Below are 24,681 nucleotides of genomic sequence, written 5' to 3' on the forward strand. Positions count from 1 at the left end.
ATAAGTATTCACCTTTTAAAATTTTATATAGGCACAACACATACATACATGCGATGATGATTCTGGCAAAAAAAAAGAAAAAGAAAATCAGAGATACTGATAATATTCTTAAGTTTTAAAAATGGTGTGGAATAGGTTTCAAGCATCAACATTCTACATGAAAGTAAGCCCCTGATTTAATTCCATGATTATATCATGCTAGAAACACAGTTGGTTTTAAAATTTTTAACAGTTATTGGTATCACAACACATTGGCTTATTAATAAGTAAGGCATTTTGCAAACATAGTAATATCTCAGTGAGGACAAAAAAAAGTTTAGCATTGATTATTTGCTATGTTTCAATCTTTCAGTCTTTTTAACATAAGAAAATAGCTGCACATGTTATTTTCTTATAAAATACAATCTTAGAAAATTAATAATGATTGGTCTTTGTGGTTCCTAGGGATAAATCCTGTCTTACTTTTTCACATAGTATAAATTATATTCTTATGCAATGTGCTGGTTTGAAAGGAAGTATGCCCCCTAAGAAAAGCCATGTTTTAATATAAATCCCATTTCATAAAGGTAGAATAATCTCTATTCAATACTGTATATTTGAAACTGTAATGAGATCATCTCCCTGGTTGATGTGATTTAGTTAAGAATGGTTGTTAAACTGGATTAGGGGATGACATGTCTCCACCCATTTGAGTGGGTCTTGATTAGTTTCTTAAGTCCTATAAAAGAGGAAACATTTTGGAGAATGAGAGATTCAGGGAGATTCAGAGAGAGCAGAGAATGCTGCAGCACCACGAAGCAGAGAGTCCACCAGCCAGCGACCTTTGGAGATGAAGAAGGAAAATGCCTCCCAGGGAGCTTCATGAAACAGGAAGCCAGGAGACAAAGCTAGCAGATGACACTGTCTTCACCATGTGCCCTTCCAGCCGAGAGAGAAGCCCTGACTGTGTTCACCATGTGCCTTCTCACTTGAGAGAGAAACACTGAACTATATCAGCCTTCTTGAACCAAGGTATCTTTCCCTGGATGGATGTCTTAGATTGGGCATTTCTTTAGACTTGTTGTAATTGGGACATTTTCTCAGCCTTAGAACTGTAAACTTGCAACTTATTAAATTCCCCTTTTTGGAAGCCATTCCGTTTCTGGTATATTGCATTCCAGCAGCTAGCAAACTAGAGCATGCAATATGCAGGATTGCATTAAAACCCAGTAGTTCTTAAACAATGTCACCAAATAACCATATAAATCCCAAATGCAGCAAAGATGTACAATCTTCTTAGTGCATTTTCACCTCATTGAAGTTGAAGCTACTCCTTTTGGATAGTTTCCACTTCAACGTGAAGTAGACTGTTAAGAGTTTCATTAGTGGTTTCATTATGTGGCTTTTTAAAAGAAAAAAAATGGTTTTCATTTCTTTACAGTTCACAGTTCTAAGGCAAGATTTTTTTTGGAAATCTGATAGTCCAGGGATATTTTAAATAACCAAGGACTCATTAGTAGATGAACCATCTCAATGCAATTGTAATAAATAAGCATCTACATCCTTAGCTATACTGCCAGTATATCCTGGAACCAAAGTAAGGTGGTTTTCCTGTTCCTGCAATCTACTTGTTATTTTAAAATCTGAATATTTCCATCATTTGTAATTTCTGCTTTGGATGATAGTTCTGACCTCCACCTTTTTGTGATTGCTTGAAGCCAATTTAAACCAACTATCGCATGTTCATCAAATTTGCTTTTAAGTAGTGACGTTACTAGAGGCAACAAGTCTACACAGCAGCCAAGTGAGATATATTGTTTCTCTTCATGTAAACTATTGGCGAGTACAGGAAGGCAATCTGTCACAACTCCAAGATCTTTGATCCTCACCAAACAGGCCACAAGTTCACTTATACCTCTCTTCCTCCAGAAAGTTAAAGCTATATTCAATCTCAAATTCCGGCTGAACAAAACTTGTCCCTTTGTTTCGTGGTCCTGAGAAACCTCAGTAAAACCCCACTATGTTTTGATGATGGCTTTCTGTCTGAAGAACCAGAATCACTGGAGTTAACCAAATATGTTTCACTACCAAGGTGTAATTTTCCAGGCATATGGCTGGTGCAAGCCACTTCATTTTCTTTACTTGCCATGTCACAGCTCCTACTTCTAGGACTGTTATTTTCCGTAGCAAAGACTTGGAAAAGGATGATGAACTTTCCTTCTGCAATAGATTACCTTATGCAGTTTATCTGGGCTTTTCATAGCTTGTTCTACTGGTCTATTTATGTCAGCAGCCAACTGTTTTGGAGATTTAACAAAAACAAAAGATACAAACACACAAACAAACAAACAAAAAACCATATTTCAGGTGCAGCTTCATTCAGTGTTCCAACCTAGTTACATTACACTTAGGTATTATTGTGCTGTCCATTTTTGAGTTTTTGTATCTAGTCCTGTTGCACAGTCTGTATCCCTTCAGCTCCAATTACCCATTATCTTACCCTGTTTCTAACTCCTGCTGGTCTCTGTTACCAATGATATAGTCCAAGCTGATTCTCGAATGTCGGTTCACATCAGTGGGACCATACAGTATTTGTCCTTTAGTTTTTGGCTAGACTCACTCAGCATAATGTTCTCTAGGTCCATCTATGTTATTACATGCTTCATAAGTTTATTCTGTCTTAAAGCTGCATAATATTCCATCGTAGGTATACACCACAGTTTGTTTAGCCACTCGTCTGTTGATGGGCATTTTGGCTGTTTCCATCTCTTTGAAGTTGTAGATAATGCTGCTATAAACACTGGTGTGCAAATGTCCGTCTGTGTCTTTGCCCTTAAGTCCTTTGAGTAGATACCTAGCAGTGGTATTGCTGGGTCGTAATCCATTCTGCCATTCTATGTCTTTTGATTGGGAAATTCAGTCCATTAACTTTTAGTGTTATTACTGTTTGGATAATATTTTCCTCTACCATTTTGGCTTTTGTATTATATATATCATATCTGATTTTCCTTCTTTCTACACTTTACTCCATACCTCTCTCTTCTGTCTTTTCGTATCTGACTCTAGTGCTCCCTTTAGTATTTCTTGCAGAGCTGGTCTCTTGGTCACAAATTCTCTCAGTGACTTTTTGTCTATAAATGTTTTAATTTCTCCTTCATTTTTGAAGGACAATTTTGCTGGATATAGGAGTCTTGGTTGGCAGTTTTTCTCTTTTAGTGATTTAAATATATCATCCCACTGTCTTCTAGCTTCCATGGTTTCTGCTGAGAAATCTACACATAGTCTTATTGGGTTTCCCTTGTATGTGACAGATTGTTTTTCTCTTGCTGCTTTCAAGATCCTCTCTTTCTCTTTGACCTCTGACATTCTAACTAGTAAATGTCTTGGAGAACGCCTATTTGGGTCTATTCTCTTTGGGGTGCGCTGCACTTCTTGGATCTGTATATTTAGGTCTTTCATAAGAGTTGGGAAATTTTCAGTGATAATTTCTTCCATTAGTTTTTCTCCTCCTTTTCCCTTCTCTTCTCCTTCTGGGACACCCACAACACGTATATTTGTGCGCTTCATATTGTCATTCAGTTCCCTGATCCCCTGCTCAAGTTTTTCCATTCTTTTCCCTATAGTTTCTGTTTCTTTTTGGAATTCAGTTGTTTCATCCTCCAGTTCACTAATTGTAGCTTCTGTCTCTTTAGATCTACCATTGTAGGTATCCATTGTTTTTTCCATTTTTTCTTCTTTGTCCTTCACTCCCACAAGTTCTGTGATTTGTTTTTTCAGATTTTCTATTTCTTCTTTTTGTTCAGCCCATATCTTCTTCATGTCCTCCCTCAATTTATTGATTTGGTTTTTGAAGAGTTTTTCCATTTCTGTTCGTATATTCAGCATTAGTTGTCTCAGCTCCTGTATCTCATTTGAACTATTGGTTTGTTCCTTTGATTGGGCCATATCTTCAATTTTCCGAGCGTCATCCATTATTTTCTGCTGGTGTCTGGGCATTTGATCAGATCTCCCTGGGTGTGGGACCCAGCTGGTTGAAAGGTTTTTCTGTGGAATCTCTGGGCTCTGTTTTTCTTTTCCTGCCCAGTAGGTGGCGCTCGTGGCGGTCGTTTGTCTGCGGGGCAGTCGGCCCGGGAAACCGCGCGTGGAGGCGGGGGTCGCTGGCCGTGGCTTGGGGGAGTGCTGGTCCAAATTGCCCAGCTGGCCCGAGACGCCAAGCGTGATGGGAGGGCCCCGCTATCCAATGTTCCCAGTCAGACCGGGGAGCCACGTGCGTGGAGGGGACCCCAGACGCCAGCCACCCCAGCCGGGAACTTTAACCTCCTTCATGTTCTTATTAGTGAAATTAGAGATCCTTTTTCTAGGGAGATCAATGGAATGATCCTCAATATTATTACAAAAGTTCCGTTTTTTAACATTGTGGGTTTCAGGTGCCATAATCTCTTAAATACCGGCGCCTCATGGTAGGTACCTTGGTGCCTCAGTTCAGCTGATGATGAGCCGCGCCCAGCAGCCTCAAGTGTCCCTCGGATCCCGGGCGGGGCCCCACTCAGGTCATTCAAACGCGGCATGTACGGCCACCCAGGGCACCTCCACGTGCTATAGACTGTTATGACTCTTTGTGTCCGATAATTCATTTTTATGTGAACTATTTTTCATTTATGTCAATGAAATATTTTTTATATTCAGAGAGAGTGAAACATTTATTTCTGTATTTTCTGTCATAACTATGCCAAGTACTTTCACTGTTGGAAAGCAATAATATTAATCATTTTTGGCTTTGGCTGATGTTGATAATGCACATTAGCAATAATCCTAATAAATTTGAGTGAGAATTCTAACTTGGCTGTCATACCAAGCAAGGTAAAAGTGCCCATTTATTCTCATTGCATATGCGGATATTGGGGGTGGTGGTGGGGGCAGGGAGGCAGGGAAATAGAGTAAGCACACAGGGAGTAAAAAGGAAAAATAAGAACTGCAGAATATTTTTCAGAACAAACAAATGTGGCAGTAAGAAAAGGAGTTAATATAATATCCTTTAATTAACATTTATGATTGTGCTTTGTGTACGTATATATATTCCTTATTCAGAAACTGGGATGTATAGAGTTGCTTTGTTTCCTGTAGAGTTTAATGTACAAATGGAATATGCAGTACTGTTATATAATTAGGACAGTAAATCTCAAAATATTTTAATTTCTCTGTGAGTTTCTTTATGTGCTCACATGCGATTGTAATTTGATGGTCCCCTCACATAAGGAGAACGAGAAATATCTGGTGTTTCCATTATTTCAGTTCTTTGTTCTAAAGTGTGAGCACTGCAAATAACCACAGGGAAACAGGAACTGGCTTTTGTTAAAGGAAATGTGCATCCAAGACATTTGCCTCTTAAATTTCTTACAACAAAATAACTATAGCTATATAAACAAATGTTTGAAATACACAGCTACACTTGATTCTCTTCTGCTGTCTCTATAGTTTCACATATCTTCCTCACTTAGTCATTTTAACCAGACTTGTGAACATAACTTGACATTAACTGTCAAAACTGTCATAACTGTCTACAAAGGAGCCAAACTGGAGATTTCATGTTGGAAAAGAGAAGAAGCAAGGGCAAGCGACGCTTAGTCGTTGTTCATTGTTAATTTATGAACAGACATGGGTAATTAAAAATCAGTCCCCTTAGCAGTAGTGAGGTTCGTATCACTAATGGAGGCAATGGATTCTCTGAAAAGGATCTGGAAAGGATACAGGGGAGCCATGCACCTGGAGCTGAAGAGCATGGCTGCTATAGGATGGCATGAGCTCTTCATCATATCTGCCTGGTACCTCTACACCTGTGGGTCAAAAGGGGAGGGAGGTGGCTCAGTGAGAAAAACCTCAGTGGACATTTTATCCATAAAAAGTAAAGCTATAGTCTTCCTACTGTGTTCAGATTCTACTTTCTTAGAACTCTGGAATTTTAGAGTTAGATTAATCTTAAGGATATTTTTCAGAGTAGGAAAGTTAGACTCAGCATTATTAATTGCATGGCTAAAGTTAGTTATAAAGCTGGTAATTTAGCTTAATTTGCAAGACTTCTAGTCCAGTTTCATTTGGCTACACTAACCTGCTTCTTTTCCCCCCATTCCTTTTCCTTTTATTCTCGAGGCAGCTGATAAGCATTGGAATAATATCTTGGTCACACTTCTTTAAGCATTTTCCTTCTTCTTATACACAGTCTATCAGAAAAAAATTCATATTTTTGATCATGACACTTTTTTTGGTATAATTTCTTAAGTGAGCTCTGTTTTTCTCCAAAACAGCCTCAAAACCAGTGGACTTGAAACTATGCACTGGTCTCGTCCCTAATACTACACAGCTGTGCCACATTCCCTGTCCCACTGAATGTGAGGTTTCATCTTGGTCAGCTTGGGGACCTTGTACTTATGAGAACTGTAACGACCAGCAAGGCAAAAAAGGTATGTAATGTTAACATGACATTCCTGAAGCTTCCACTGAGCCAGAAACATTAATTGTTTTTAAATGAGGCTCTGCTTTCCCTGTGATTGTTCAATTGTGATAATTTGCTAGAATGGCTAAAGAGGATTGATTGTAAAAGTTGAATGAACCTAATTCTGTTGATTGTACCACAAGATTAAAACACAAGAATGCAGGTAAAATGCTTTTTAGACAAAGAACCTTTTTAGGTAAAGAACCTCTGAAGCAGGATTTTTTTTTTTTTGGATGCATGGTCCAGGAAGCGATCTGAGGCAGTTTTAGTACAGTGAGCTGTGCTTTAGCTGACCTGGATTGGAAATCCTACTCTTTCCTTACTGTTCAGTTAACTGACCTATAAATCTTTTTTCTCTTATGTGTAAAATGGATGTAATAATATCTGCCACCCAGGTTTGGTCTAAAGATTAAATGAGTTAATAAACACAAAGCTCTCAATTCAGTGACTGACCTATACTACTGCCCAATAAATCATAAAATTGAATACTTTAAAGGTAAAACCATAAAAATAATTCTATTGTGATTTATAGTGTGAATGAGAGGTCTTAGAGGGGTAAAATAAATGCAGTGATTTTACCATGTAGTAGGTAGGCATGATGAGCTAATTTTCATATGATCTATGTGTCCATTTTGTTTAAAAGTACAGTTTTCTAGTTGTTCTAGTATGTTCATATAGCAATAAACAAATTTAATTTTGTTAAACATTCCCAGGCAGGGCAACTCTTAGGTGCTATTAAAGTACAAAGCAGGATTTTGACTATTCCACAGTAGGGTCCATATGGTTTATGTGTCTCATTCACATGTCCAGAGCCTAAAGGCAAAAAAGCAAAAATACGGTTTCTTTGGGACCATACCACTTTTAAGGAGTTCCTTTTCTAAATTTAGTCATATTGCAGTGCTGATGAATTCAAAATGATTGCACTTTTGTCTGGTTATGGATGTTTCTGAATAGCTTGAGATTTCATTGTTTCTTTGAATATCCAATAACTCCAGAGACTTTCTGCATCCATTAAAATACATCTCTGCTTCCCTCTCTCTTCCCTCCTAGAACCTACAAGGAACATGGAAGAAATATGGCATTTCTTCCCTTATCTTTACTGTAGCAAGCCAAAATGAAAGTCCTCTTTTTTGCTATTCTGTTCACTTGTTTATTCATGTTATAAATAATTAATGAGAGCCAACATTAAGCTAGTGTTTGGAGAAATATGAATGATTAAAATAAGACATAGCTTTTATCCTCACCGAGCTTTCATTCTGGGGTTTCATTCAACTTCTGAAACCTTCAACCCCTGATGGGTACAACAAATATTTTCTTTCTCCAATAATTCAGGCTTCAAACTGAGGAAACGACTCATAACCAATGAGCCCACTGGAGGCTCTGGGGGCACTGGAAACTGCCCTCATTTACTGGAAGCCATTCCCTGTGAAGAGCCGTCCTGCTATGATTGGAAAGCAGTGGGACTTGGTGACTGTGAACCAGATAATGGAAGAGAGTGTGGTCCGGGCACTCAAGTTCAAGAGGTTGTCTGCATCAACAGTGATGGTGAGATGCATGTGTCTATCATGTTTTCATGGATGTCTGATTAGCCCTGGAAGTATGCTTCTTACCTTTTACCATAAATTAAAGTCTTCTCTCATCAAAACTAGTTTTAATTATAAATGCAGAAAAAGCTGCTGCGTTTTTTTCTTTTTTTTCCTTCCTTATGTCTTTGTAATATATATCAACTCAGTATGTATAAAATATTAACATCAATATCAAATTGAGATTTTAAAATTATTTTTAGTGAGGCGAAATACATATATCACAAAATATGCCATTGCAACCCTTTTAATCTATACAATTCAGTGGCATTAATGTTGTACAACCATCACCAGGTATCTAGTTTCTAGGCCCAGAACTTTTTCATAACCTTGAACAGAAACTAGTAGCCATTAAGCACTTCTCGTGTTCCCTCCCCAAACCTCTCCACCCACAGTCTGCTTTCTGTCTCTATGGATTTGCGAACTCTAGACATTTCATATAAATGGAATCATATGATATGTGACCTTTTGAGTCTGGCATCTTTCACTTAGCATAATGTTTTCAAGGTTTATCCATGTTGTAGCACATATCAGGACTTCATTTTGTTTTATAGCAAGTAATATTCCATTGTATGGATATACCACATTTGGTTTATCCCTTCGTATGTTGATGGGCATTTGGTTTGTCTCCACCTTTTGGCTATTATGAATAATTCTGCTATAATAATTCAGGTACAAATTTTTGTTTGGATATCTGTTTTTAGTTCTTTTGGGTATATATCTAGGAGATAAATTGCTATGTTTAACTTCTTCAGAAACTGCCAAATTATTTTCCACAGTACCAGTACCATTTTACATTCCCATCAACAAGTTATGAGAGTTCCAGTTCTGGATTCTCACAACACTTTTACTTTTCTGGCTATGTTTTGTTTTAATAGACCTCCTAATGACTATGAAGTGGTATCTCAGTGTGGTTTTGATTTGCATTTCCTTAATCTTTTCACATGCTTTTTGGACATTTGCATTTCTTCTTTGGAGAAATGTTTATTCAAGTCCTTTGCCCATTTTTGAATTGGATTGTTTGTTTTTCTATTGTTGAGCTGGTAAAGTTCTTTATGTATTCTGGAAACTAAAGATACTTATCAGTTATATAATTTGCAAATAGTTTCTCCAATTCTGTGAGTGGTTATTTCACTTTCTTGATAGTATCCTTTAAACAAAGGTTTTTCATTTTCATGAAATTCAGTTTACATGTCTTTTTCTTTTGTTGTTCATGCTTCTGGTATCATATTTAAGAAAACATTGCCAAGTCAAGAAGTTTTCCCTCTGTTTTCTTCTAAGAGTTTTATAGTTTAAGCTCTTAAATTTAGGCCTGTGGTCCATTTTTAATTAACCTTTGTATATGATGTGAGATAAGGGCTTAATTTTATTCTTTTACATACGGATAGTCAGTTGTCCCAGATACTTTGTTGAAGAGCCTGTTCTTTACCCATTGAATGGTCTTGCCATAATTGTTGAAAATCAATCGACATAGATATGTGGATTTATTTCCAGACTCAATCTATTCCATTGATCTCTTATATCTGTTTTTATCCTAGTATCCCACTGATTTGATTGCTGTAATCAAATAATTGCTTTGTAATAAGTTTTGTAATAAGTTTTGAAATCAGGAAATGTAAATCTTCCAATTTGTTCATTTATGAGATTATTTTGGATATTTGGGGTCCATTGCAATTCCATATGAATTTTAGTGTCACCCTTTCCATTTCTGCAAAAGACCACTGGGATTTTTGATGGAGATTGTATTGGATCTGCATATCATTTGAGGGTATTACCACAACCTTAACAATATTAAGTTTTCCAATCCATGAACACAGCATGTCTTTCCATTTGTTTTGCTCGTCTTTAATTTCTTTCAGCAATGTTTTGTAGTTTTCGGTATACAAATCTTGCACCTCCTTGATTAAATGTATTTTTATTCTTTTTGATGCAATTGTAAATGAAACTATTTTCTTAATTTCCTTTTCAGATTATTCAGTGTTATTATATAGAAATACATCTGATTTCTGTGTGCCTAATTCATTTATTAGCTCTAATAGATTTTTTTGTGTATGATTCCTTAGGATTTTCAACATATAAGATAATTATTTATGCATATAAAAAATAGTTTTATTTCTTCCTTTCTAATTTGGATGTCTTTTATTTTCCTCAACTAAATGCTCTATGTAGGCCTTCCCTAAATGCTTTGGGTAGACTGTCCACTAGAATGTTGAATAAAAGTGGCAAAAAAAGCATCCTTCTCTTGGCCCTGATTCTAAAGGGAAAGCTTTCAGTTTTTCACCGTGGATTATGTAATTTGGGGGGTTGTCATATATGTCCTTTATCATGTTAAGGAAGTTCTGTTATAGTCCTAGTTTATTGCTATACATTGTTTTTATCAGAAAAGTATTCTTTGTTTATTTTCTGTGGTAGCAATAAAGGAGTTTCATTTGAAAACAAGTCTTTTGGAATACAAATTAAATCATCAGGGAAAGGATGTTTAACATTGTCAAATTCTAAAATAACAAAGCAAAGATATTTTTTTCAAGTATCTTTACTACATGAAATAGAAAATAATATTGAAAAAGAAGAAAGGTTGTTAAGGGTTGAAAGTCTTGACTCTAGTAATCTTAGTGCTGACACAGGATTTTTACATTCCTCCCAAGAAAACCACTACTGTTTTGGGAAGAGCCCTTTACCCCTCAGCAATACCTGAGTCCCACTGCAGCACCTATATAGGCCTACCGCAGGCATAGTTTAAAACGTCTCGACTTGATTGTTTCCAAGGGTCCTTCTAACTTTCAAATCCTTTGACTCTGCACACCACAGGGTGTGAGCACCAAGCCCCAGGATCCCATGGTTTGACAGTTTATGCTATTTACAGCATATGCAGAAACATTCTGGTACCCCTCAAGGGCATGGAAACATCTGCCAGCCGTCATAATTCCTTCCATCCAGTTTTCTTCCAGCAAGCAGAATTGTTTCCTCCTGTGATTCAGTCACCGTTCAATGGAGAAAGATACTCTCTGGGGTGGGAGACTGACACTGACAGACACTATTACTGAGAAATTAGTAACACTGAAATGTACTTTGTCATCTTTAGTCCAAGGTCCAAGATAGCCATGCAGGACAGAATGAAGTAAAATGCGAACCAGAGCTGAGGTTGGAAGGTAATGGGTGCAATTATTGCTCCACATCTTTTCTGATGGATTTTGTGTACACTGCATTTCTTCCATGTGTGTATAATCATCTGTGATACATTCCCTCTTTAGCTTTTACCCAATTATACTCCAAGCAGAGAGAGAAAATAAGAAGGGAATGGCATATAGGAAAAAGATAGCAAAATAAATGCATTCCCTTTCTCTTTTTCTCCCACTTCAGTTTCTGGCTTGGGTTAGATGGCACTCTATTTTCTATTTCTTCTGAATTACTGTAATACTACTAAGGTCATCTTTGTTTTAGCATCATTGCTAACTCCCTTACGGATGCCGCTGCTTAATTTGTTTTCTCAATTCCAGTAATTTTTATTGTCCTTCAATAAACATAGGTAGGCACTAGGATCCTCCATATTGCAAAAAGTGCATTTGAGTGGGCAAAAAGCTATAAACAAAAAACTAAGTGTGCATGGAGCTTCTGCTCAGTGAATTGCCAAGTGAAAAATCATTTGATATGATCTTTCTTGATGTTTGTGCAAATTGAATATATTTTAAATGTACTAAAGGATCTGGCTATTTAAATATCAACAGCTGATTTTAATTTTGTCAAGTAATAAATATTTTGCAACACAAATAATCACCTCCTAAATCATTTGGTGAGACACAAAAAAAACAAGCAGAGGAATTAGATTTATCTAAGTATAATAGGAAATTATGTATGTTGTAAACTAGAAAACAAATGGATAACTCACAAAATTCATGAGCTGCTTTCACTTTGTCCACCTCAGAGACAGAATGAATTTAAAAAGGTAAGAAGATTGTGACTGGTAGGTTTTCTTCTGTCCTTCATCAGTACATTTCTTCCATAATTAAATTTTACTTCCTGACATTAATTACCTGTAGTGCAACTCAGGTACTCTATTGACTCAAGTATAAAGTTGTATAAAATCGGAAAAATCTTTATTGTTACAAATCCTAGAGTCTGCTCAAATTTGTATATAACTGAAACATCGCTGTGCTGGAAGAATCAGAACAAAAGCTGGAGACCTTTAAATATTACGCCAGTGTTATCATGTGGTCACCTGGTAAGTGTTTAGCAGCTGCACCAAATGTTGTTTTGTAATTAAATCGGGCTCAGGGAATTAAAGTTGATTAGTTGTACAGACTCTACCTCTAGGCCCCGGCTGCAGCTATAGATTTTGTTTCATAATTAAGTTAAAGCTCAACTGGGGAAATGAAGAATTAGAGCCTGCAAGCCTAGCAAATAATAAAATGGGTTGTTTCCTCCCACGTTCCTCACAAATTCACCACTTCGTTAATGACCTCAGTGCATTTAAAGTCTCTTTTTCTCCTGAAATATCTCCTGTCCAGGCTTCCAGGGGATCCTTAGGATTTGTTGGTGGTGGTGTGGGTTGTTTTCCCCATCAGCTTCTAAAGGGCAAGGTCTTCCCGGGAACCCTGTGAGAGTGAAGGAAGGGCTTCCCACCGCCTCTTTGAAAGACAGAGTGTAACAGAATTGCAAGGCCAAAGAGAGCTTGGAAGGCAATTAGATTCCCCCAAAATGGGCAGACTTTTTATGTATATTTGAAAAATATTACTCATAATTTAAACATCTTCAGAAAAGCAAATTCCAGATCTCTGAGCAGGAATGCGGGAACTCCTGCAGAGGCCATACTGGCAGGGCCCAGGCAGCTAGAGGCTACAACAGCCATATTTGGCCCTGTTTCAGTTTCTCGTGCTCTCTGCCTATGTTTTACTTTAAAGTGTAAATGTGGCAAAGCAGGAGTCCTCTGTTTCCAAAACTGGCCCGCTAAGGGCAGAACAAAGAAAGGTTAATAGGCTGGAGGTGAGGAAAAATCTATTGTCCTATTGATTCCTTAAGGAAGAGGGAGACTGTAAATGAAAGATTGTTTCTTTATTGCCTCCTCTCTGGAAACAAATGATGCCACCCATGTTTCATTACCATGAGCTTTATTTCAGATATCCGGGTATGTAACATTTCTGTACGTATTTCAGCGCCTCAGTTCTGATTATTTTGTATGACGTTGTAAAGCCGCGATTCAGTGGCTTTCAAAATGCCTTCACTTCGGTGACACCTTTCTTTTTCTCCACGTTAGTGAAACTAAACGCACAACCAATGACATCCATGTGTACAACTCGCTTTCGTACATAACCATGACTTTTATCAAAGCAAAAAATATTTTCATGGAAGTGAGTCAAAGCAAAAAATATTTTCATGGAAGTGAGTCGCGGGTCATCGTTACGAAGCTGTGAAAGGTACAGTTGTAAGCGTGATGCGGGCCGCTGGCCGCGATGCTCAGAGCGTGTGATTCTCTTCTGGGAACGGCTCTGGCTCAATTCCTATCTCTTCCACAGGGCAGAGTGTGTTAAAATTCAAAGGATGAAGAATAACATTATTATATGGTCAGCCTTGAAGTCACTCTATTTATTAAAAATAAAATGCTTGCTTTTAAATATTATTAACAGCAAATGTCTTAGGTACACCTATAACTTGATTGTGATACTGCTGGGTCCTATCTCCATAGAAAACATTTTTATTAAGGTCTTCTGCCTACAAACTCCATATGTTTCAAATAAAAGAACTATAGCAATATTAGATGTTTATATGTCATAGATAAGTGTAAAGAAGAAACATACACACACATGTAAGTCACACGGGCAGGAATTAAATTGTGTACATGTATTCATTATGAGCAATTCTTTTTCCAGTTTACACTGTGATGTGCTAGATCTGTTTATACAAAGAGTGCCCTGGATTCACAGGTATCAGAATATTCTTAAGTGTGTTCTATGAAAGGAGATTCCTGAGTCTTATACACAGACCCAAAATCACAATCCATGGAGACAAGTCCTAGAAATGTGCATTTTTACAAGCTTTCTGGATGGTTCTTATGTTTGAGAAATATCAGAAGTTCCAAGGTTCTGAAATTTGAGAAACACTGTACTGGGAGAAATATAAGGGGCTATTGTTTAGTTCCTTTGAAGTAAATACAGAAATAGACATCTTAAAAATACTGAATGTTTTTACCTCTGGAGAACAGGAGTCAGTGTGGGAAAAGACAAAGCAAGGTCATGCTCTATTCTACTTTAAGCCTTGTATTAAAATGTGTATATAATTTATAAGCACATAAGTAATGAATTAGTTTGTGGAAATGTTTATTTATTGAAGAGTAACAGTTTGGAGGAGTTTAGAGGTGTGCAGGGTGGGGCAAAGAATGGAGAACAAAGCATTCCAGGAATAGAAAGAGAGAAATTACAAAGCTCATATTTCGAACTAATATTTTAGCTGATTCCAAATATTCTTAGGTTTTCCCAGAGATTTAGACCAGGTCAAAGATTAGAATGCCTGCAGTTTATTAAAGACTTGCTCCCAGGAGAAATCACAAAGAATCTAAAAGAAGCATGATAGAGAAGGGGGGAATATATCAGAAGTCCCCAAGTCCACCCCCCAGTTTCAGTAATTCACTAGAAGGACTCACAGGACTCAATACAGGATTGTCCTCATGACTGAGATTAATTCCAGTGAAGAGATACAAGGACAAATCAGCAAAAGGAAAAGGCAAATGGGTGAGGCCCAGAGGACACCAGTCATATGCTTCCAAGAATCTTCTCCCTAGAGAGTCACACAGGACACAACTAATTTCTCTACCAGTGAAGTGTGACTATGTGTATGCAGTGTTTTCTACAGGGACGCTCACCTGAGTGTAGGGGGCCAAGGTTTTTATAAGGGGTCAGTTTTGTAGGCACCCTGTGCCTTGCACTTACTGAAATGCCAGACTTCCAGAAAGAAAGCAGGTGTTCAGCCTAAACCACATTGTTTATACAAATAGTTAAGCACAGTAAGCTACTCTTACAATTTAGGAAATGATGGCAGCCCTCCAGAAATTCAAGTACCCAGATGCCAGCTAAGCACCAACCTTGCAAGCAGACTTTCGAAGGATACCAGTCTCGGGCTTTCTGGGTTAACTCTTCTCTGAACAAGGGAAACCAAGCAAGGAAGTGATGGAGTCAGACTCAGCATAATTAGATGCGGAGCCCTGGAATGTAAATTATACCTCAAAAGTTGTGGTTCTAAAAGCAAAGGAGATGGGTTTTACACTCTCATACCAGCCAGTCTTTGGCCTATAGCTTCTGGCTGGAGGAAGGTGAGTGGGCCCCAGAAGCTTCCAGATCTTCCATATCGATCAGACAACCCTAGTGCTCAGGGGAATTGGGTGAAGGTCTGGAGTAAGACTTTAGTAGCAGAATCTGAGAGATGGGGCATAGGAGCAGTGCAAAGACTCCCAGGAGATCCCAGCTGGGCAGCGACACTGTCTGTTACAGGAGGAGTGAGGAGTGTAAGTGTTGTGTATATTTTTCAAAGCCTAAAACCAGATTGTCATGGATGGCTACTACCTCTCAGAGGAATGACTATAAACATACATGGTTTTTAGTTTAGGCAGATGGTTTGGCGGGGGGCATTTTGGTTGAAAAATATGAGGTATTATTCACATTGCCTAGATAATAGCAAATAAGAACCGAGCCGTTCAGCAAAATAAAATAATTTTTAAGTTAACTCTGGCAGTACAAGTGAGAGATATAAGGAATTTGGAAGTGGTGAAAGAAGATGTACAAAGAATTTTGGAGGGACAGTGAGAGTGAGGATGTTAAGGAAAAAAGAAAAAGTTCAAGAGCCACAATCAAGTAGATACACACTTTATATGAAATGAGTGAATCGAACTTACAGGTTTGTTCCCAATAGCACCCTTTGATTGTCTTGGGGTAATTATTAATGGCATCCCCCTTTGGCTCTTAAAAGTGTCCCAGTTTGAACAATAAGCAATATGATCACCCGCGGAATGACTGGTACCTTTTGGAAGAGGAAACAGGAAAATTGGAAACAGAAGTATCAGGAGAAGTAATAGCTCTATGAAAACACCTGGAGAAAACAAAAAGAGGGAGAGTCCATTGCTACTTCTGTGGTTCCTGGATCCTCAGGGGAATTCAAGTCATTCTATTTGAATTTTAACTGGAAATGGTACTTCAGAAGACTGGAAAACCTGAAAAACCAAGCAGTAGGTTTTGGTATTGTTTAATATTTTAAAATGTTAGGATGTATTTTCCAGCACTTAAAAATTGAATAGCGTAAATAGTTTTTCTTCTTTCCATAAGGAGATAAAATTTTGTGCCATATTTTGGCATAAATAAACATCAATGATAGACAAGAATATCATAGTATCCAAGAGTAAGGATAGAGACAAAAAGTTAAGTTAAAATTAACTTTGTAATAGAAACTAAACCTAGTAAGAATTTGTTTCTGAAACAGGGAAGTCTGAAGTTCAGATCAATTCAAATATCTATAGAGCTAGATGAGAACACAATTTCAAATGCATGAAAATCCTCTGGAACTGGAATCTACTTCTTAACACAAATTACCCAGCCATTACATGGAAATGCTGATCTTTTAAATGCAAGAATATGTCCTATAATTGAATTGTTTTTCCATAATTTAAGCAATAAATCAACTAAGAACTTTCCTTCCTGTAGATTGCTGCACATTTAATGTGTTTGGAATATAATTAGGTTGGAGATTATGTTTAAGTCTAAGGTCTCTTACTTTACAATTTAGATCATATAACATGATTTGTAGGAGTTTATTTCTTATAATTAGGTTGAGATACTCTGTTCAATTTGTTGTCAAGATAAAAGTTCTTATAGCCTTTTAGAAAGTTTAAGAGAATAGGTTATTCTTCAGTGTTGGTTTATAGTGGTCACAATTTTAGTTTGGACTTAAGAAATCTGGCCTCAGATATCCAGATATATATATTACAGTATGTTTTGATATATTAATACAAATATTTTTTGTTTATAAGAAAACCATTAGGATTAAGCCAATGTTCTTTGAATATAATGTCTCAGAAAAGAAGCTTTTATAATTTTTTTATTATTATTTTTTAAAGAGGGGTAGAATTAAAAGAGACCTCAGAATAAAGTTAGGGTACCACAATTTACTCAATAACCTGTGTCTCCCTCTTTTTCAGAAGCAACACTTATCATCAAATTATATTGCATACATCTCTATCTAACAATTCCTCTGCTTCAGATTAAACCAGTGGTTCTAAAGCAGGTGCAGTCTTGCCTTCCAGGAGACCTTGGGTGTTGTCTGGAGATATTTTTGGTTATCACTATTAGGGGAGGGGTGCTATTGACATCTAGCAGATAGAGGTCAAGATCACTGCTAAACATCCAACAATAACAACTGCCAACAGCAAAGCCCTGGGCTAGATGACTTAAGCCCTGCTTGAGACATTACAGTAATTTACTTATCCCTCTTCACTATTCACTGGCAACCCTTATTCATCCTCTCTTTTATCTGATTGATCTTTCTAACCCCTCATATTTGATGTACTACATAATTATGTAGCACCACATATGTGCCTGGCCCCTTCTAGTAGCTGGAAATGTAGCAGTGAACAAAATAATGCAACGCAACCCTTGCCTTCTTGGAGTTTATTCTAGGAGTGGAAGTGAGGGTGGGAAACCATATGTAAATAAACAAAGTAAATTGTAGTATATCAGGAGAGGCTGAGGGCTGGGGAGAAAAATGTAAGGTAAGTGGAAATAGGGAGTACTGAGAGAAGGAAGGACTTGCTGTTCTATCTAGATCTTATGATAGAGTGACATCTGTGAAAAGACATAAAGGAGATGAAGAAGTAAGCTCTATGAGAATTTGAGAAGAGACTATTCTAGACAGGAGGAAAAGCAAATGCAAAGCCTTGAGTAGGAACTGCTTTGAATGTCTGAGGAACAACAAGATGGCTAGTGTGGCTGGAATAGTTGGGGAAAGAATACTTGGAGGTAAAGTTAGACCAGTTTTTGGGCATCTTCTCTGAGATGGGAATCCGTAGGGTCATTTTGAGCACAGAGGTGACATGAGCTGACTTGTCTTTAAAGAATAACTCAAGTAGCTTTGTTGACTTTAGGGAAGCAGGGAAGAAGCAGCAAGGGGGACATTGCAGTGATTCAGGTGAGAGATGATAATGTGGCTTAGGCAAGGTTTGGAAGAACTTTGGCAGCTCAGTGGAGATGTTGGTATCTTGGGATCGAGTTTTCCTCATTCTGGAATTACAGGTCTTCCGACCATAAATGCCCTTGATCATGTCATACTACTGCTTAAAATATCTTGCAGACTTCCTGTTGCCTTCTGCATGCAGTTTAAAGCCTTTCAGGAATCACAGAATATCCTCCAATGTCATTCCAGCCCATTTCACCTATTTCCTTGTCTGTCCCCATATTTATCACATTAAAAAAAAAATTATTCTACAACCTAAAATTTCTCACTTTTAACCACATTCAAGTATATAATCCAGTGTTGTTAATTACATACACAATGTTGTGATATTTGGAATATTCTCATTTATTACATTTTACAGAATTTTGTTATTAACACTTCCCTATTTCCACTATTTCCACTCTACATTGTTATTATGGAGTAGAGAACATGTCTTATTTGTGCATATGCCTGCTTCCTAGCACTATGTTCCATATAACAAATTGTCAATAAGTACTAGATTAATTGCAGATTTTCAGTTTTCTTTTATCCCCAAACAAAAAAAATATTTGTAGGACATGGCTTTTGATTTCTCCCTAAGTAAACTTTTGTTGTGGCCCTCACAGCAATTCAAACTTTGCCTATTAGGTGACAATTAAAGCATAACATCAAATTACACACCCTATTTCCATCCCCACATGCCTTCAAGTTCCATTCCAGTCATTTCCCTATACACCAAAGCAAAATAGCGACTGCATTTGTGTAAAGAAAAAATAAGCAAAACGTTCATAAAAAACCTGAAGTCTGAAGGATTCTGTTTACAGCCTTCATCATTGGACTGTGTTGAGATTCAATTTACTGGGACCTGGGCATTGAAGCACTGAGTTTAAGTTCCAGTGCTAACTTTGCCACTTTCTTTGACAAGTTACTCACATCCTCTGTGATTAAGTTTCTTCATCTGTGAAATGAAAATGGTACAAGTACCTACTCAAAGTATTCTTGTAGAGGAACAGATGAGTTAATGTCTGTTAAATGCTAAAAATTGTTTGGCACATAATAAATACTATTTAAGTGTTTGTTATTACTATTAGAGCTCTAAGATGACTTCAATATGAAAAGCTAACTTAGCATAGAAACTTTTCACTTTTTTGTTTGGTAAAGAATAAGTAGTTTTGTTATTTAACCATACTGATCAAATGACTTGCAATCTATCTCATTTATTTTCATAACACCCTCATGGAGTAAGTGTAATTATTTTCAAAGCATATATATATGGCCTAGGGAAATGGGTGCCTGCTTCTTTTTCTTAAGCTATCAGAAAGTAGTAAGTGTATAACAATCAAATTCCTCAATAAAAAATTATTTCACCCACTATACAAGGAAACAGATATCTGAATTGACATTTTTTTCCACTTGCTATTGATTTTAATTAGCATTGAGTGAGCAGTGTCTCTGAAGAGAACTAAGATTATTTGAGTATTTGTCCAAACTTGTGAAAATAAATTAATTGTATTAATTTTACTGTTAAGTTTAGAGTACATTAGTAGTGTGCATTTTTTATTTGTATGACCTAAGAATTGCACAGAATGCGTCACACTAAGACACTTACGGTTTTTGTTGTTGTAGTTTTGTGTGTGTTTTCTACCATTTCCTTATAAAGGTAAGAACAAGTTACTGTGTATGGCCAAAAATTGGACTTCACTTCATGTATATACGATTAGACAGTATAACTGTGGAATTACTGTGGAATGGTAAATAGACTGAGAAAAGAAAGCTGTGATATTCTTTGACCTTCAAGACTACTGTTACTTAGCACTGCATTAAACTCACCAAAAATCTACGTTAAGAAGTTAAAGGAGAAATGCTGCTTGGCTGTGATTCTTAATCTGGGATTTTATATCTCAGAGACACTGATTATTGAAATAGGCAATATGGTATAAGAAGTTGGTGATTCATATGGTATATCCCTTGACTTTCCGTTTTACCCATAGTTTAAAAAATGGTAGGGAATGATAAATAAATTGACTAGTAAAAATGTTAAATTTTTTATTTTATATTGAAATAAACAGCTAAATTGGTGGAAAAATTTGGAAGATTTTGATTGCCTCCCCACCATACATTAATTCCCTTTTTCCATCAACTATGCCTCTGTATTTTCTTTGGGGAATCAGTTGTACTAGAGAACACTAGCAGATGACACTGTGTTCACCATGTGCCCTTCCAGCTAAGAGAGAAACTCTGACTGTGTTCACCATCTCACTTGAGAGAGAAACCCTGAACTTCATTGGCCTTCTTGAACCAAGGTATCTTTCCCTGGATGCCTTAGATTGGACAGTTCTATAGACTTGTTTTAATTGGGACATTTTCTCGAACTTTGAACTGTAAACTGGCAACTTATTAAATTCCCCTTTTAAAAATCATTCCGTTTCTGATATATTGCATTCTGGCAGCTAGCAAACTAGAACAGATTTTGGTACTGGAGAGTGGTGTGCTGCTGCGGTTTGCAAATATCAAACATGTTGGAACAGCTTTTTAAATGGATAAGGGGAAGATTCTGGAAGAGTTGTGAGAAGTTTGGTAGAGAAGGCCTAGAATGCTTTGAAGAGACTATTGGTAGAAGTGTGGACTGTAAAGCTACTTCTGATAAAGCCTTAGAGAGAAATGAGGTACGTGTTATTATAGATTGGAAGAAAAGTGAGCCTTGTTTTAAAATTGCAGCTAATCTGCTAAAATTGATGAGTGGGTTTGACTGGAAAGCTGATTTTAAAATCCGTGAACTTGGATATTTAGCAGAAGAAATCTCCAAATTAAATGTGAAAAGTGCAACCTGGTTTCTCCTTACAGCTTATAGTAAAATGTGACAGGAAAAAGATAAACTGAGAAATGAACTCTTGGGCACAAAGAAACCAGAAATTGAAGTTCTGGAAAATTCTGAGCCTCCAGAAAGGGAGACCCCAGAGAAAAGTGCCCCACACGAGGATTTAACTAAATGTGGAACCAGCCAGCCATTTCAGAGAAAACCAGGCTCTGACATGGAGTTATCCAGGAAGGATTTGTGGAAACTCCTTATCTCTGATGGGAATGATCTGAGGCTACTGCATAGAAAGCCAACGAGAGAGCTGTGGGACCTGTATAAACAGAACCGCTGCCAGTCTGGACTGGGGGGTTCAGAGAAGGGACACATTGGAGGAAAAGTAACTTCACAGGCAAAACCATGGAGGCTGAGGTCTGAAGTCAAGAAGCCTCAGGCCAGGGGAGCAGACCCACCCAAGCCCATGGAGAGGGTGAGTTTGCCCCAAAGGCAGAGGATGGGCCTTCCGCCTCCTTGCAGTGGAAGAGTCATACCGCCTCAGGCCTTGGAGAGGGTGAAGCACATTCCTTGGGGCTTGGGGAAAGCCTGGCTGCCACCACATGAAGGGGTTGAGCGTGTGCCCCGGAGATGGCAGAGAGCCTGGGTGCAGCCATTGATCCTTGAAGAGGGTGGAGCCGAGAAAAAGATGGTCTCCCCAGTATCCCCCAAGGTTGCATTTGGAGAGAGGCAGGCCCCTGCATAGGCCCTTGGAAAGGGTGGGACCACCGTTTTCTAAAGCCCCGAAGATAAATGACTCTCAGACTTTGAAATCTATTGACTTTGCCCTGCAGGTTTTTGAAACTGTATGGGTCCGGTGACCCCTGTGTTCCTTCCTCCCTATGGAAATGGGTATATGTAACCTATTAATGTTCCTCCTTTGTATGTTGACAGCAAATAACTTGTTTTCAGTTTTTATAGGTCCAGAGCCAGAGGAGAAGTTTACCTTAAAACAGATCATGCCTATAACTAACTTTGATAGGAATTTGTACTATTTCTAACTTTGCATTTCATTTTTATTGTTAATGAAATGCTTTAGGTTTTCTTATATTGTGATGGAATTAATGTTTTTTTGTGTATGGGAAAACATGTCTTTTTTAGTATCCAAAGGGTGGAATGTGCTGGTTTGAAAGGATGTATGTACCCTAGAAAAGCCATGTTTTAATCATAATTCCATTTTGTAAAGGCAGCCATTTCTTCTAATCCCTATTCGGCATTGTATGTTTGAAAGTGTAATTAGATCATCTCCCTGGAGATGTCATTTAATCAAGAGTGGTTATTAAATTGAATTAGGTTGAAGCATGTCTCCACCCATTTGGGTGGGTCTTGATTAGTTTCTGGAGTCCTATAAAAGAGGAAACATTTTGGAGAATGAGAGATTCAGAGAGAGCAGAGAATGCTGTAGTGCTATGAAGCAGAGAGTCCATGAGCCAGCAACCTTTAGAGATGAAGAAGGAAAACATCTCTCAGGGAGCTTCATGAAGCTGGAAGCCAGGAGAGAAAGCTAGCAGATGACACCATGTTCACCATGTGCCCTTCAAACCAAGAGAGAAACCCTGACTATGTTCGCCATGTACCTTCTCACTTAAGAGAGAAACCATGAACTTCATCAGCCTTCTTGAACCAAGATATCTTTCTGTGGATTCCTTAGATTGGACATTTCTATAGACTTGTTTTAATTGAAACATTTTCTCAGCCTTAGAGCTGTAAACTAGGAACTTATTAAATTCCCATTTTGAAAGTCATTCCGTTTCTGGTATATTGCATCTGGTGGCTAGCAAACTAGAACATCAGCTGTCCACTGAACGTGTTCATGAGGTTTACTGAGATTGGTCTCACCTCCCAACCACACCAATCAGTGTATCCCATCTACCAGGCCACAGTTATTGCTTTAAGTTTGGGCATGTGACTGAATGTGGGATGGCAAAAGAAAATATATCAAAGACCTTGTATAGAAAAAACTGAAGACATTGGATCAGTCCAGAGTCACTACATAAAGTTGACCATATAAAAGACAGAGGGAGGAGACACAAGTATTTATTGTTATCATTTGAACCACCAAATCTGTTTTTACCTGAAGCCAATTCTATCTATGACCCTTACAGTATTTAAACTAGTAAAGTGGTTTCAGCCCAAAAGAGGTCTGTTAAAGAAAGAGACTAGAGAAAAGTTTCTGCTTTGAATTACAGGCTACCTGAACTTATATTCTGAGATTTTTCCAAAATTCACCCTAACCAGTTATTCACTATTCATCTTCTTTAATGATATGTCTATGGAAATATTTGCAAACCCCCTAGATTTTCTTAACAAAAGGACCTAGCAAGGTTCTTACAAACAAGTCAATTTCTGCAGAAGATTGCCCAGAGAAAGGGTGTAGGGTTGGAACAGAAATCTTCTAGGGACTTGTTTCTGCAGAGCATTTGATATTAGATTGAGAAACATCAGTTATCCTTCTAAAACAGAAATAGGCTAACAGAGATAGTGGAGTGGCTAAAGTGCCTCGAGGCACCTATTTTTGCCACTTTGCTTCCAAGATACATTTTCATTCTATTTCTCTTCTACCCTTTGACGCTAGAACATTCCATTGCCAGAAATCATTATTACAATATCATGATAGAAATGACATGATGTCACAGAATGTCTGCCTGATATTTTTTATTAAGATTACAAAACTTCAATTTTGATTTAGGGCCAATTCAGGATTTTTAAGTAAGAAATTTATGCAGAGAATCTTCTGGATAATTAATTTGGACATTTCTGGGATATAGTGCAAAGGGAATGATGGTGGAAGATTAGGTATTCCATGAAAGAGCTAGAACCCTCTGGGGAAGTCTTGGTCTCATAAACAATGTTTGTAATTGGTTAGATTTCATAGAGTCTGAAACTCAAGTTAATTCATTCGTTCATTCCACAGTTATTGTGTCTGCTATGTTCCAGGCATAGGATCATGTGCTTAAAAGCACCCATATTAATTTAGATAGCTCCTGCTTCCAAGCATCCAAGCATCTAATATTTAGAGACAGGAAAATGTATAATCAAAACATTTTAACATACTACAATAAGTGCTAAGTTAAAGCTGTATGTAGGATGCCAAGGTGCAGAGTAGGTAGTGTATACTTCTACCTTGGAGGATAATTGAAGACTTTAGAAAGGAGATGACATATGTGTCTACTCCGAGGATATCTATATATTCTCAGAAACAATAAGGTCAGGATATTTTGGGCTAAAAGCACAGGTATGCAAAAGCACAGAGGTGTGAAAGAACTTGAGAGGTTTGGGAATTGCAAACATGACACTGAGTTTGCGTGTTTGTGAAGTTGGAGGAGATGAGTCTTCATGGATGGGGTTATATCATGAAGGAATTGACAAACCAGGCTAAGGAGAGTGTGCTTTCTTTTACTGTAATGTATCTTGAGACTGGAGACCATGAACACCCCTCTCCACAACTAGGCACTTGGGACAATGCTAAACAATCCTACTGGAAAAAGCTGACATGAACTACTGGGACCAGTGCAGATGGAGTTCTGGCACGGGCCAAGAATACTCTCCAATTATGTATGTTTATGGTAACTGCAAAAATAATGGGAGAGATGGCA

The 24,681-nt window shown here is 37.6% G+C and overlaps 1 protein-coding gene and 1 pseudogene across 1 annotated transcript in view; one reads left to right on the top strand and one right to left on the bottom strand.

The window, feature by feature from the left end:
• THSD7A (thrombospondin type 1 domain containing 7A) overlaps positions 1 to 24,681 on the top strand; it is a 454,108-nt gene that overhangs the window by 277,870 nt on the left and 151,557 nt on the right. The window contains exons 5-6 of the mRNA XM_077122733.1: positions 6,282 to 6,437; positions 7,802 to 8,014. Coding sequence (XP_076978848.1) covers positions 6,282 to 6,437; positions 7,802 to 8,014 — 369 coding nt within the window. The remainder of the gene's footprint in view (positions 1 to 6,281; positions 6,438 to 7,801; positions 8,015 to 24,681) is intronic.
• LOC143651873 (KATNB1-like protein 1) lies at positions 1,510 to 4,413 on the bottom strand (annotated as a pseudogene).

This window comes from Tamandua tetradactyla, chromosome 1 (assembly GCF_023851605.1).
Source record: "Tamandua tetradactyla isolate mTamTet1 chromosome 1, mTamTet1.pri, whole genome shotgun sequence".
Taxonomy (NCBI): domain Eukaryota; kingdom Metazoa; phylum Chordata; class Mammalia; order Pilosa; family Myrmecophagidae; genus Tamandua; species Tamandua tetradactyla.